Here is a 15,873-nt window from a genome sequence, read left to right on the forward strand (position 1 = left end):
ATATCATACAGCAAAAATATATTATAAATTAAAATGTATTATTTTTTAGGGAAAAAAAAACAATCAATACAAATACAAGGCAATTATAAAGGAATTTTCTAGAATTTTTTTCATAATTGATTATATTTACCTGTGTTATAGCAAAATTATCTCTATCATTGATAGTACCAACATTATGTGTTCCACTTTGGCTGAGGTAATGATAGTCTTCAGGATTACGACTCAATTCTAGTTCATCTAAAGGTTATAAATACAGAAATATCTTAGGTTACAACTGAATGTTATTTGATCATGTTTCTTCAATGACTGATCAATTTAAAAAACAAATTGAAGTAAATTGTCTTTTCTCTAATTTTCAGAGACATAATCATGTATTTTCAGGGAATAATTTTCCTGGTATTGCATCGCAACTTGCTCCATATTTTTGAAAGAATGCTATGCATAAAGTCTTTTGTATAGCATATTTTTACAGAGGACTGTACATTACTTAGTTGAGAGCTTCTCTCTTATGACCAAAATTTGTAAAGCAAAATTATTCCCTGATTTTAGTAGTTTAATGCTGTAAATCAAAAAATGACAGTGCACTCTTCCTATGTAATATTCATAATCAAATGCTTTAATAAATGTATGATCAATAGCTACCACCGCAAAGGCTATCAATCATTAAGAAATAAAATATGTGACATACAATACAATTTACATGTCCATCTATTAAATTTTACTGTCCATCTATATGTAATATTCATGTATACCTGTCGTTATTTTGACCTGTGCCAATGGAATCTCATTATCAAGTTAAATACAGTATGTCTGCCAATGCAAATCAAAAGGATCTATCAACAATATTATTCTGTGTGAGACAATTCTATCCTCTGCAGCAATTATCATCACCTCAACAAAATATTTTCCCTCATCTATTCTAAAGGTGCAAGCAAGCATGTATAAGGTCGTCTCTACTGCTTGTATTGACCTCATTACACTTTGAAAAGAAATTGATGGTCTGTGCAATACTATATCACCATCTCTCATAACAATCAAGTATGGCTCATTAGATATACAAGGAAACATACATGAGGATATGGAAGGGTACGGTGGTTACAAAAATATAATGCCTCTTAACAACATGGGTCTCATTAGAGCCATTACTCAACTTTAATAAAACAATCACTTTAGGATCAATATAAACATTTTTGTATTCTTTCCCCATATTTATTTTTTCTGCATATTTCTATTATTAAACTCAATATAATAAAGCCATATAAACTTACTCATCAATAGCTCTGGTGCTCCTGATAGAAGCTGGTAGAATATATGAAAGTTCCTTTCTCCTTCTGGCTGTGATATCACTCGAGATTTCTCTAATAAATCTAAGGGAGTGGGATGGGAATAAAATTTATATAATTCAAACAAAACATATCAATTTCACACAAGTCTAAAGGAATTGCAATCCGGGGTATTGTATCATTCAATTCTTTTTATAAAAAGTGGTTGGATTCTCCTCACCCCTCCCCCCCCAAAAAAAATATATATATATATGTTTATTTATGAAATTGTTTCATCAGTTTTGTAACTTGATTATTTAAATGACTTGGTATTTTCTAAAATAAATATGAAATCTGAATATGAAATTCAGAGTAAGTGTAGATTCTAAAATTCTTTATAAAGTAGATTTATATAGAGTACAATAAATCTTTTGAATATAAACGGTTAGCTTTTAAAAGGGAAATAAAACATCTAGTTATTATGCTCCAAGTAATCTTGAAATAATTATCATCTAAAACTATCATTTTGAAATAAAATACATCAAGATTTTTAAAATCCTGATCCACTTACAGTTTGTAATAACACCTCCAACCGGATCACCTTTGAAATCAAACTCTATGTCCATATACTTTCCCTAAAAATAAGATAAGGAAATATATTGGTTGATAATACAGCATATACCTTAAATTAAAGTGTTGGAATATAACCGTGGATAAAACAAATAACTCTTTACCTCAGCCTGCAAAAAGAACTTCATCATCTTAAAATAGTCCATGTACTATGATCCAATATCATTAAAATATGCATTTAGAGGCAGATAAATCATCCATTTGTATTTCCAACCTAGATCTGTTTAGATAATCATTTGGTATTACTCAAATCATTAATGCAGAATTGATTAGACCTTGTTCTACATCATTTAAATTTGAACATCCTGAATGTGGGCACCATATGTAATCAATATAACTAATAAGAACTGCAATTTCCTCAGGTAGTTCCATACTGTATCATACATGTATGCTATTTAAACACAGTACTAGAATGATCTGTGTTATTTACTTTTCATAGAAATAATTGTCACACAATAACCCAATAGCATAAATCCATTAAAAAAAAATGTAAATATACAACTGTGCTAATTTATACATACATTATACTTTCCCCAATAAATATGAAGTAATGTATTATTCAGGGATTACATGTATGTCAAGCCTAGAACAATTCATTAATTGGTATCTGAATGTAGGACAAGAGTACTCCATTTGAAAAAAGACCAACTACATGTTTACCAAATATCAATCATAATATTACAGACCAACATGTTTGACTTTGATGATCAAAAGACATTTGAAAGGTTTTTTTTCAAGTACTGATTGCAATTTCATATCACATGAAGAATAAGTATACAATCTATTAAAATGAAGACTTAATATGCAATAGAATCAAAGAAACTTTACATACTGAACTTTAAACTGGATGAATAACAAATACTGTCATTATACATGTAAGCATATATATTATTGATGAGAGCTACAAGGGCACAATTCTATTGCTAATTAAATTATATTTACTGAACATTAGAATAGTGGAATGTCAATATCTATTTCTATACAAATTAAACTTAAAAGTAAAATTATGTTTAATCTCAGTTATACACAAAGTCACTATGTTATAATAACACTCAATCATAATCAACGACATCTAAAATTAAAATCATAATTTAATTAATTTAATCAGAATTTCTTTTGACTATTCTGAAATCTAAACATTCTTTTCAATAGCTTAAATAACTTTTTAAATCCTTTACATCCAAACAACTATATTCATATATTTTTTATTGTACGGCTGTATCATTCATCTTTATTTCATGATTATTGTTTGCGTTCTCCTCACAGCTTCCAGTTAAAAATAACTCTCTTCATAATTGCGAACTATGCAAATATGATAACTTCATTACAATATTAGTTCACATAGCATTTATACAAAAAGGTAGAATATCATAGTTTCATAATAAAGAGAAATTTAAGATGCAGTTTACATCAATAAAACAATGGAGGAAATGTAAAAATGGGCAGATACTTACAAATCTTGATGAGTTGTCATTCCTATTTGTCTTTGCATTTCCAAAAGCTGAAAAATAAGATATGAGGGTTATGAAACAATATTATATAAAGACGTATATATAAAATATATAAAATATATATTAATGTAAAAAAAAAAAAACATTACAGGTATACAGTGAAACTTGGAGTATACATAACTAAAGACAACCAAAGGATGACAATAAAAATAATGTCTTAATAAAAAAAAGTGGTCTTAATGGATAGGAAATGGGGAAAACTATTGAAAGGAAACCTGTCTTAAACTAAGCACAGATTTTCCTTCTATACTGGTGGTTGCTAAAGTATAAATACATGTTTATGATTTCCTTGCATGACCTTAATCACAAGCTCCAAGAAATTATTGATGGGGGGGGGGTTGATAAAAAAAAAGAAATTGACTTTTGAACCCTCAATATAGACAATATAGAAATAACTAATAATAAATACCAAAGAAACCTTTTATAAAACTAAAACTATGAACTTTATTTATCAGGGGAGCGTTTCATCAATATTTTTGTCTGACGAGTTGTCAGATACCTTGATTCTTAGTTATTGGCTGATAAGAAGTTTTTACTACATGGTATCTGTCAGTAAAACCGTACTTGTCAGATAAAGGTCTGAAAAGTCCTTTTTCATAAATACTCCCCAGTACTGCTCACTTCATAATGTAAGTGAATCATTGTGTTAAATTGACATCTTGCATGTTTCAGTTTTATAAAATTCCAAGACAATGATAAACCCCATATAAGAGCACTATTTCATGGAAGTAATTAGCAATTACATGCACTATTTCAGTGAAATACTTTGTTTTGATTGGCTAAGAATCGCTGATTTCCGACTATTGTTACATGAAACTGTCAAGACAATGACAACTTGTCAGCATTGAGGCTAACACCAGGAATTCACTGCTCTCACCACTGCTTTCATTTTCCCATTTAATTTTCCCCTTTCATCAACCACATGACCACAGCTTGAGATATTCAATGATATCCCTATCCTCAATTCAGACATGCTGAGATTCAATATTCATGTAGGGGCTCTTGCTCATCCCTACATTACAACAATAAAAGATTTTTTCCCATACATGTATACATGTACTCTGCACAACACCACAGTTCCCTGCTTAAAACTGTTTGAATTCTCATCTCTCATATTAAGCAAAATTCACACCATGGCTGATTATGAATATAACACATTTCAATAGATTTAAAGAGATTAACATTGACCAATGAACACAGATATTTTTTTTCTTCTCTTGTGTGAATGAATCCATTTTCCTCATGATCTACATCCTACCAAGCCCCATCTCGATGATGAATCATCACTCATCTCATCTAACCATCACGTCTATCCTTCATCTCAACTACAAACATGATGTCTCCATACTCCAAGCTACGCTGTTGCATCAAAATAGATATGGATTATTGATTAACCTATACATGTAGCTATGCACAGTCTGCCAGGTTAATATTCAAGTGATCCCAACAAAATAATGTGTTCTGTGTGAGATCTACAGAATAAGAGGAAACCTTGAACAAGATGATAAGTTATCTACTCAATCTGGAGCCTTGCTAGGGGCATGAACATTTCACCTTTTTTTTGTAGCTCAGACGCAGTCCGGACGTATTCTATGATAATTGATATTGAAATTGTTATTCATATACATGTAAGTGTTCAGGAAAAGGAGAATGAGGAAGAGAGAGTGATAAGAGAGAAAAAGAGGGAGGGGAGAGAGAGCATGCAAGGAGAGAGAGGGGAACAACAAAGAATATTGAATGTTAAGGAGACTGTTGCCATGGTAATAACAGAAATGCTGAGGAAATGAGAATTCACTCCTTGTTAAAAGGATACTAAAAATTACCTTTGTGCCTGATTGAACATGTGAACCTACAAACCTTTGCAGAGGCAACAAATGATTATAAATAAAAGGGGTCTTTTTCAAGTAGCTTAAGACTTGGCTGAAATAAAATATATCTTAAGGACTCAAGTTGACTTCATGATAAAGGTCAACTTATTTTCAACAGGTACAGTAGGCACTGATCAATATACATGTATGGTAGAATATATGGAAACATCTTAGGTGTGCATCATCACAAATTTCTAAAATCAATCACTGAATGTAATGGCACACATATTTTAACAACTGGAATGCCTCTGGCCGTCTCACCTGCATCACGCGATTCAATATAGCAGCAGTGCTGATTTTGAAAACTACTATAACTCGCACACGATGTTCAGTGATACTTGGTTACTCGTATTTCCATGTTTTATGAATTAGACCAATACACTTATAGAGATATGATGGCAATTCAACAAATACCCCCAACGTGGCCAAAGTTCTTTGACCTTACATGACCTTTGACCTTGATCATGTGACCTGAAACTCGCACAGGATGTTCAGTGATACTTGATTACTCTTATGTCCAAGTTTTATGAACTAGACCAACACACTTTCAAATTTATGGCTGTAATTCAACAAATACCCCAATTTGGCCAAAGTTCATTGACCCTAAATGACCTTTGACCTTGATCATGTGACCTGAAACTTGCACAGGATGTTCAGTAATACTTGATTACTATTATGTCCAAGTTTCATGAATCAGATCCATAAACTTTCAAAGTTATGATGGTAATTCAACAGATACCCCCAATTCGGCCAAAGTTCATTGACCCTAAATGACCTTTGACCTTGGTCATGTGTCGTGAAACTCATGCAGGATGTTCAGTGATACTTGATTAACCTTATGTATAAGTTTCATGAACTAGGTCCATATATTTTCTAATTTATGATGACATTTCAAAAACTTAACCTTAGGTTAAGATTTTGATGTTGATTCCCCCAACATGGTCTAAGTTCATTGACCCTAAATGACCTTTGACCTTGGTCATGTGACATGAAACTCAGGCAGGATGTTCAGTAATACTTGATTAACCTTATGGCCAAGTTTCATGAACTAGGTCCATATACTTTCTAAGTTATGCTGTCATTTCAAAAACTTAACCTCAGGTTAAGATTTGGTGTTGACGCCGCCGCCGCCGTCGCCGCCGCCGTCGCCGCCGCCACCGCCGTCGGAAAAGCGGCGCCTATAGTCTCACTCTGCTATGCAGGTGAGACAAAAATGTTAAAATGAAAAAAATATTAATTCAAGTGCATTATTGTGCTGCTATTTTGCACATCATGATATATCTATTAATGGTTGATAACACATGTGCACAGATATTCCAAACAAAACTCATTCCTCATACCAGAAATTAACTTGAATGATCACAGGCTTAATAATGACACCTTTAACAAAATTCCACACTTCCCATATAATGCTTGAGGTAATTTTCATTAGTGAAGTTCAAGCAGATGATGTAGTCATTGTGAATCATCAGAGTTTTAGTAATGTTTAAGGTAGTCTTGAATATATTCCAGCATGGGGAATGAACACGTTGACGGAATATGATAATCTTGTCTGTTTTGATTGGGTCTGACTCACTCTCACTGTCGCTACTAATCCTATAGATATACCCTTGATTTAGTGTCTTAGGTAAATTCAGAATCCAGCATTCATCGCTTTTGTACCAAACATGAAAAAAAAAAGACAAAGGTATAAATAACCAATTTAATGTATACATATTTTATCAATTTAATTCTCTTAACAAAAAAAATTAGATGACAAAATGGGCACATCATGTTCTGGTGGTTCTGTCTTTAAGACAAAGGGTTATGGGTTTGAATCCAAGCTATGGTGTGTTTTCCATCACCAAGAAATTTATTCACACTGTGCAGCACTCAACCCAGGAGAGGTAAAAGGGTACTAGGTAGGATTAATTGAATGCTGAACACTGTTCATTCAGTTTGGATTCTTGATTTGAAAAATCTAGAATAAAAATGCATATGAATCCAGCTATTTATTGGATGAATCAAGAATGGCTCATCATTCTTTAATATTTACAAACATTTGAATTGTCAAATTGTCATCAATATGTAATAGGAAATTCTCCAAGAGTATTAACTTTAAAAAAAATTCAACTTACATGTATATTTACTTTGTACACAGAATTAAAGAGCTATAATGTAGCTTTATTCCATTTCATTTAACTGCATGTGTGAAGTTTAGTTGAAGTTAAAACTAAATATTATAATACTGAAATACCCCCCCCAAAAAAAATTGTTTGCATTAATATATAAAATTAAAACAAAAGATATTTTGAAATTCTAGTAAAGATGGGAATACTGAAGAGCATTAAAGGCGATCCCTTATTGGGTCAAAACCACTATCTCGGCGCAATTGGAAAGTCAACAAATCAGAAAAATAAACTTTGTTCAACACATATCATTTTATTGTGAAAAGAATGCATGTATTGTCAAGTTAATATCCGTTGATTATTGGCTTTTGAATTTTGCTGATTGACTCAATTTTCACGTTTTCGTAATGACATGTATAATTCAGTGTGAAACCTACGTTAAAGAGCATTACACCTTTAATAGTCGTGGTGAAATCTATTTCTATTGAGTACAACTTATTTGCCACTTCTGAAATAATCAATTTGGTGCCAAAAATTGTACGATAATGGTCTATTACTTCCCTTGAGTTTGATTGCGAAAACCACTGAGGAGAATTGAAGTTTGAAAACATTAATTTCTATAAAGAAATTTGACTGTCAAAATCACGAATTGTATCTTTTTACTTCGAACAATAAATCTGAAAGATAAAGGTAAGATTTAAACATTTATAAAGTCATGTAATGATTAAGTTTACAGGATGTTCATCAAATTCAACGAACGGGAAGCATGTAATATGTAATTGTCTCATTAAATATGGTAACGTAGGTTTCATGAAAGGTAACGTAAATTACATGTTATAAAAATCTGAAAATAACTACGAAGGTTTAGAATTGTATGCACGAAAATAACTGAAAGTTGATTGGTTACATTCTCAAATAATATCATGAAACAAAATGGACCCAACTATTATCACAAAATGGTTTTAATCCACGGGAAATTTAGATTACATGGTGCTCAGAATATGGGCATTTTATATTCAAATGTAAAGTGCCAGACATGTTGAAGTGTGAGTGATAATCAAAACACGGTCAGTTGTGTTTTCAGATAATGTTATTTATATCAACTCCCTCTTTCTATTTGCAATTTTAATTAAATGTAGAGAGTGAAAATTAGAAGTTACTTTGAAAAGAGTAACGTATGTTACTTTAATATCTGACAATGCTAAACGATTGTCCTACCACAACTAACATTTAAAATCTGCTAGTTTGGATGAAATATAACACCAATGTTCCAAGAAATTGCAATTGCAACTTTAAAATTTAACAATTTGTCTTTTTGAACTTTACCAAGGTATATGAAATACTAAAAGTGTGGAAGAACTATAACACCAATTTGAAATTGTGAATAAACTATAACTCTTATAGATCAACTATACGTCAAACATATATGGAAATGTGGTTGGTCATCAAAACGCGGTTACCTTTATTTTCCCGATGACTTTTATATCAATTCCCCATTTTGATTACAAATTTTGATTACGTTTACACGGCGAAAATTAGTAATAAAATTATTTTGAAAAGAGTAACGTATTTTAACTTCAACATCTGACAATGTAAAACAATTATTTCAACTCAGCTAACATTCAAGATCTGAAATTGTGGATGAACCCTAAAACCTAATGTGCAAAGAACTCGCAACTTAAAAATTCAACAATTAGCCTTTTTGAGCTATAGCTCAAAAAATTCAACAATTAGCCTTTTTGAGCTATAGCTCAAAAAGGCTAATTGTTGAATTTTTAAGTTGCGAGTTCTTTGCACATTAGGTTATAAGCAGTAACTATACTGGACTGTTCTCCAGATACTATTCGCAACATGACAACCACCTACTGTGGATTTCCATTAAATGGAAATTGATATAATGAAATTGTATACAAAGCTTATTGTAGCATGAAAGCTGATGAACATGCCATGTACATTATTAAAAACGTTACGGTATATAAGTATCGTGATTTGCTTGAATTGAAAAATCCCCCACTAATTTTATAAGACATTGATTTGCGTTCCGAAGAAGGTGTAATGAAAATTGAAAGAGAGAGATGAAATGAGGAAAAGGGAGATTGCAGTAAGTAGATACAAGATGAAAAACAAAAATAGATTAACCGCCACATATTCCAAATCTTATTAAAAGGTGTCGCGTTTATCTGATATCAACAACTTCTTGACACAAATGCCTTATACTGCTATTTTTATAATTTTTTTCCCTTTCATTACAAAAAATATTAAGGTATATATACATATATTTTTTTTAAGAAGGCAATTATATAAATTGATATATATAAAAGAAATTTGAGGGAAGGAAATCAACAATAATACATTTGATAAACCGATAAACACCCCTCCTTTATATTGCGAAAAATAAAATTTGATCATGGGCTTGGGAAAAATCTCAACTACAATCGGCAAAAAAAGTTCTTGGACACTTATAAAAGTTAAAATATTCCATATTCAAAACTCGGTACCAAATCCTGAATCCTACGTTACTATAATTTGAAACCTACGTTACTATAATGAGGTGGATAAAATATTAGCATATGAACTGTGTTATATACCTTAATTCAACCAATTGAGAGAGATCTTATTTATGAAGAATATTGGCAAGTATAAATGTAAGAAAGGTATAGACAGTGTAACAAAATACCGAATCTTTTAAAGGGCTAGTTTTATTTTTAAATATTTCATGAAAATAAAAATTGAACGGAACATAAACAATGCTTGAAGTCATAGTAATTGTACTTTTTTCTTTTTTTCGTTCCCAAAATTCCATTGGTAATGAAACTGAATGTAGTACTAGCTTATTATAAACATAAAGTTACGATTAGGAAGATTAAATCCCCTTATATCATTTATGTATGGGACAACTTCTATTTTGAAACATACGTTACTAGAGTTGAAACATACGTTTACATTATTATTACTAGCTTCCAATGTATAAAAGATCGATTTAAGAGTAATTTCACATTCTTAAACTTTTGTTTGATTTTCTACCACTTCTTAAGAAGCCCTTGACTAATGGTTGCACCTAAAATACACTCAAATATTTAGAGGAGTAGAAACTTTAAAAATTTTGATGGAATTGAATACTTACTAGTCAGCTTGTGATGCAAGGGATTAGAAAAAATGGGACGAGATCCACCATAGACTTGTAAAAAGTTGTTGCTTAGCTATATAGGCTTTCTGAGAATGATCGTAGATGGCTCATCTTCGTTATATATCGAGAAAAATCCTTTTAACGCCAAAAAGGCCGAGGTCTGCATATACGGTAACGTAAGTTTCACAACGTAAATTACATGATGGGGTATATAAATAGTTGCTGATCCAAAATTGCTCTTTGCAAGTATGATTTCGTTGGCCCTCTGACTTTCCTTTTATCAATGCTAACTGCTGATATACATATCAGCATCTAAAGTCTATACACATTTCCCCAAAACGGTAACGTAAGTTTCATCTCTTAACGCTACGTTTCTATAAATTGCATTTAGTTTGGTTTTGATAAGATAATTCTTACTTAGGAATGGGAGTACATAGGTATCATTTCTTATCATATACCCGAGGTGTCAAATAAATAAAAATAAACATATTTACGATGACATAAAGTATTTAATTATTGATCTAAAATACGATAACGTAAGTTTCACTACATTTGGCGACACATTTGGTTTTATCCGCATGTGAAAACAAAACATTTTTATCAAAAACTTTTGATTGTATTTTGTGGAGGGATCACTTATATGTATATTAATTTAGTTTTAGGGCAGTTGCTATTTACTTTATTTTGGCAAGATACAGAAATTTAGAAAATATATGACCTGCGACACGCTGTTTTTCACTATTACAACGGATGGGTTTGCTAATTTCTCATTATATACCAAATGAAGGTCAATAATATGACTTTCTTTTTAAAGAATGGATCTCATATAATAAATAGAATAGCTTAACTCGACCATTCTATATCAATTTTATTTTTAATTGGACCCATAACATGCGGGACACGAATTTTACGCAATTGCGCCGAGATAGTGGTTTTGACCCTATTGCCTATTGGAGAGAGCAAAGACCGAATCAGCTTCAAATCGTGCACTACATGTACCAACATTGCTTTGATGTCATTTGTTTTTATACCAACCAGGCTCAAAGTAAACATGAATTTCAATAATTTACTTATTTTGAAAGCTTTTGACCAAACATATTTTACATCACATAAATCAAAATTTTTTCCAAAATAAAATGGTAGACAGAATAGATTGTGTGCAGTTTTTTTTCAAGAATTACATACCCAATCATATATACAGGATTCTCATGAGCACATGATCTCATGCATGAACTGTGGGGAAACAATATCTCCTTCTAAGGCTTCAACACAATCATCTTTTATTCCTTATTTGAAATGCAACTGGGCTCTATTATACCAGAAAATGGGGAACAGTCAATATGGTTATTTTTTTCAATTGAAATAAAAATTAAATTCATGAACCCAACTAAGTTACTTTCTCCTTACTGATTCTTCCACCTTCTCCCACCTCACCCTACCCCTATCTACCTCTTTCTCCCCTTCCCCGGAAAGGGAAACATTTCTGCTATCAAACAATGCAATAATATGGAAATGCCAACAAATGCCAATGACTGTGATAATATAGCTATGCCAAAAAGCACAGCAGTAGTCCATTCTCTTATTTGAGAAATTCAGACAAGGTCCAAAAGCCATGTAACTGATAGAAATTACCAAGTAAAGCATGAATACAACCCCCTACAACTTCTTTCTTTGACTCAATAGCTGACATGTTTTCAAATACCAGAAAGTCACTTGAAATAAAAACATCATTGACGTTTGATTATAGTGAAGTGTGTTGTATATATTGCATACATTCAAGACCTCAAGTGACTCAACATACATGTATGGACCAATTTTTTCCCCCAAGAGTACATGCATTGAAGAAAAGAGAGGCCCCCTGACTGAGGATTTCATGCATGTCTGAATTTATCATATAATTTTTTTTAGTGACTATTCAGATACTAAAAAACACTGTCCAATCAACATTTTCATCTTGTGATGAAAAGTGGCCCATGACTGCCACATAAAAACCATAATTTAATTAAAAGTACAAGGTTTTACATCAAGCTAATTAAATATGAATGAACAGTGTTCTTTTAAATCTGTCCATGTTTTAAGCTGGCTCACATCTTTGCGGTTTAAGCTACATACATGTATTGCTGCATTAGCCAGAAATGCACAACAAAGTATTTGGTTGCAATTTTATTTTCGTGTACAAGCCCGCTGGGGCTCATGTTGAGTTGCACACAATAGAGTGAGGTGATCAGAGCTACAATAAGGTAAATCAAGCAGCAACACTGTGTTGGCCTGTGTAAGCTGCTCGCTGTTGCTCGTTGTTGTTCGTAATTGCATTCCTTGCTTACATTCTACTTGTTGCAACTCGTCTTTGCTTGCATGGATTTTGGATGCATTCAGTTGCAGATGTTTGACAAAATTCAAACTACTTGGCTAGAATGCAGTGCATTTGCGTTAGTCTGCATAATAGGGCCGTCTGCACCATCCCGAGTTTTCAAATTAGCGCGCTATTTCTGATCCGGCAAATTATCCCGATCTGAAAAATCTCGAGATAGTTTGCAGTGGAGACGCAATTATCGCGCTAGTTCGTAGGATTAATCTCGAGATTGCAATCCCAAGTCAACTCGGGTTTATTTGCAAAATAGCGCGCTATTTTACGAATTATCCCGCTAATTCGTAGGTGCAGACGCACTCGAGATTGGACTCGGGGTAATTTATTCATGACGTCAGTCCATAATGCAATTCGCGTTCCACTTCCGCCTTGGTCAAAACATAAACACGTGCGAAAGTCAACTTTATACATGCGAATAGATATTATCGCGAATAGCGTTCATCAATTGCCTAATCAGCAACGATGGTGTCCCACCAGTGAATGGATTTTGGGAGAGACCAGACCGAAGGGGGAGGCGCTCATCGACGATGGTCATATTCAATAACAACACTGACAGCAGTGTCGTCTTATTCCTTCGCAAAATGTGAGCAAATAGCATTTCTTTCCTCCTTCTCTCCCCCTCTCTCCCCCTCTGTCGTTGCCTCCTACTCCGCCATCATATTTAACGAAGAATACACTCGCTGAGCTGAGAGGATTGTTGCATAACACCGGTCGAATTCGGCGAAAGTGCTAGAGAAAGGAGTACATTGCTTGCATATCGCGGGAAGTTATTCAAAAGCGCGGGCCGTTCAAACTCCAAGATCCGAAAGTGCGCATGCTCGGAATATCGGGCTTGTTGCCTCGCTCGAGCAGGAATCGCTCTTCTTGCGATGGTGGAGACGGGGTTTCTTGAATCTCGAGATTAATCGCGAAGTGGGCCGATCGGGCTAAAATCTCGAGATTGAGCAAACTCGGGATGGTGCAGCACCGCCTAATGACCGTGGGTAAGCTCATATAATTGTGTTGTGCTGCGTTATCACTGAGTTTGTCTGCATTTGGGCAATCCACACCTGAATGCAAGCCAAATACGCACAGGTGTATTAAGCCAGGGTTAAAGTATAGTTTAATGGTAACCTTTTCATTGAAAATTAAACAATTCAAGCAGACATGCATGTAGCCACAGTGTGCAGATATATCTACAAATAAGAAAAAGGAGCTACAAAGCTAGAAAATAGGTCAATTTATTCATAACATTCTTCAATTGATTGATTGTGTGGACATTTATCTCTCTCACTCTCTGTGACAAAAACTGAGAAAGAAAAAAATTCTTCCCAGGTAATTCTTTTGATATCCGAATGATCAACCTTTGATATTTTCCTCTTATTTACAAATCTCTTCAAAGTGAACCGTGCATGTCTCCATTCAAGGCAAACACACATTCTACAAATAAAAAGATATCTCTATGGAAAAAAAACTTATTCCCCATATAGCGCATTTCCCTATTGTAAACATTTCACAATCTCAATGGCATAACGAGGGAATCCATGACACAAACAAGGGATCTCTATTTGGACAGACATAGCTCATTAAATAAGATTTATTGATCAAACAAAAACAAACTTCCGTACATATTGTTTGCTCATGATAGGAAATATGTTTCTACTGTTTAATCATTCAATAATCATCATCAACAACAGAGCAGATACAAAGAACAACCCTTGATGATAAATGCTATATTTGCACAGTAATAAGAAATATGATCATTTGCAACCAACATAAAACATAAGAGTCACAGGGGCAATGATATGTGACATAATAACCTCCTGAATGCTGGGTCAAGATATTTTCCATTTATGGAAATTCTAAACTAGATAATAATCAAAATCCTCTTCACTTTGACCTCTATAAATCTAATGTTTAGATAGCTCTACAGACCATGCAATGCAATCTACTTACTTACTAAGAAGGAATCAGTCCTCAATGAGATGCATGCCTACCTACTATGGTATCTGAGCCTTTCCTGGTTTTGTATTCTTACTCTTTACATACAGAAGGAATCATGATACAAGTTTCAGATTTCTGCTACTGAACCATAAACAGAATGTCATCCATTAACATAAGAATATTGGATGTGGTCGTTTGTTTTTTATGTTCACTGTAACATGACTTTAAACTTCTCACAGATAATGCATTTCAGATGTTAGCAACAAAGCTAGTTCAAATAAAGAAAACCAAACCAAGATTCAAATAGATAAGCCTAATTTTTAATGAATTAAATATTGTCAAAAAACAATATCAAAGTCTGATAACTGACATCTGAGCACCGACTTAAAATGACATACCTGAAATTAACTCAGTTTAGTCCTCTATAATATGGTAAATTACAATTTGAATTTAGCAACTATCAAACATAATAACTACTAAATGTAGTCATTAACACAGTTTGTTTTTGTTTATAAATAAATTGTTTCCGCCCAGATAACTGCATATAGGCCTGTACAGAATATGTTAATGTCAGTTTACCTTACAACATTTATAGAACTGATTGCAAGTTCCAGGCTTTTAGTTCCATTGCCAGTGTGATGAAGTTTTTATTCTGCATGAAAGAAGCTTTATTGAACAGTCTGGTACTGAGATTATTTAACCAGGTTTCATCATAACAAACAGATATTATGCATTTGTAGATGTGAACTTCCCCCGTTACAATGCACAATCTTTATATGTTAACTAATTCAAACAATGCAAGACAATGTTAGCTTTGCAATGGTAAGTCTGTGAAAGATCCCATTGTTTGCTTTCTGCTTAAGATGTACAAGACACAAATGGAACCCTGGGAGCTTTAAAAAAAAACACATTTGACCTGTTGTCTGGCAGAGTAGTAGCCTTGATAACACAGAAACTACATAAATGTGACAAAATCATGAGAGTATGATTTTAATCAAACTATAATGTTGCTGTGACCATGTAGAACAGTTCAATGAAAACATCATAATAAATGATGAGGTGAGTAGTCAGAAACA

At 32.9% G+C, this 15,873-nt stretch overlaps 1 protein-coding gene across 1 annotated transcript in view; it reads right to left on the reverse strand.

The window, feature by feature from the left end:
* The window catches only part of LOC129255432 (unconventional myosin-Ia-like), a 64,598-nt gene that overhangs the window by 26,992 nt on the left and 21,733 nt on the right, over positions 1 to 15,873 (reverse strand). The window contains exons 6-9 of the mRNA XM_064097529.1: positions 3,347 to 3,393; positions 1,834 to 1,897; positions 1,269 to 1,367; positions 131 to 237 (exon numbers count right to left, since the gene is read on the reverse strand). Coding sequence (XP_063953599.1) covers positions 131 to 237; positions 1,269 to 1,367; positions 1,834 to 1,897; positions 3,347 to 3,393 — 317 coding nt within the window. The remainder of the gene's footprint in view (positions 1 to 130; positions 238 to 1,268; positions 1,368 to 1,833; positions 1,898 to 3,346; positions 3,394 to 15,873) is intronic.

Source organism: Lytechinus pictus, chromosome 3 (assembly GCF_037042905.1).
Source record: "Lytechinus pictus isolate F3 Inbred chromosome 3, Lp3.0, whole genome shotgun sequence".
NCBI lineage: Eukaryota > Metazoa > Echinodermata > Echinoidea > Temnopleuroida > Toxopneustidae > Lytechinus > Lytechinus pictus.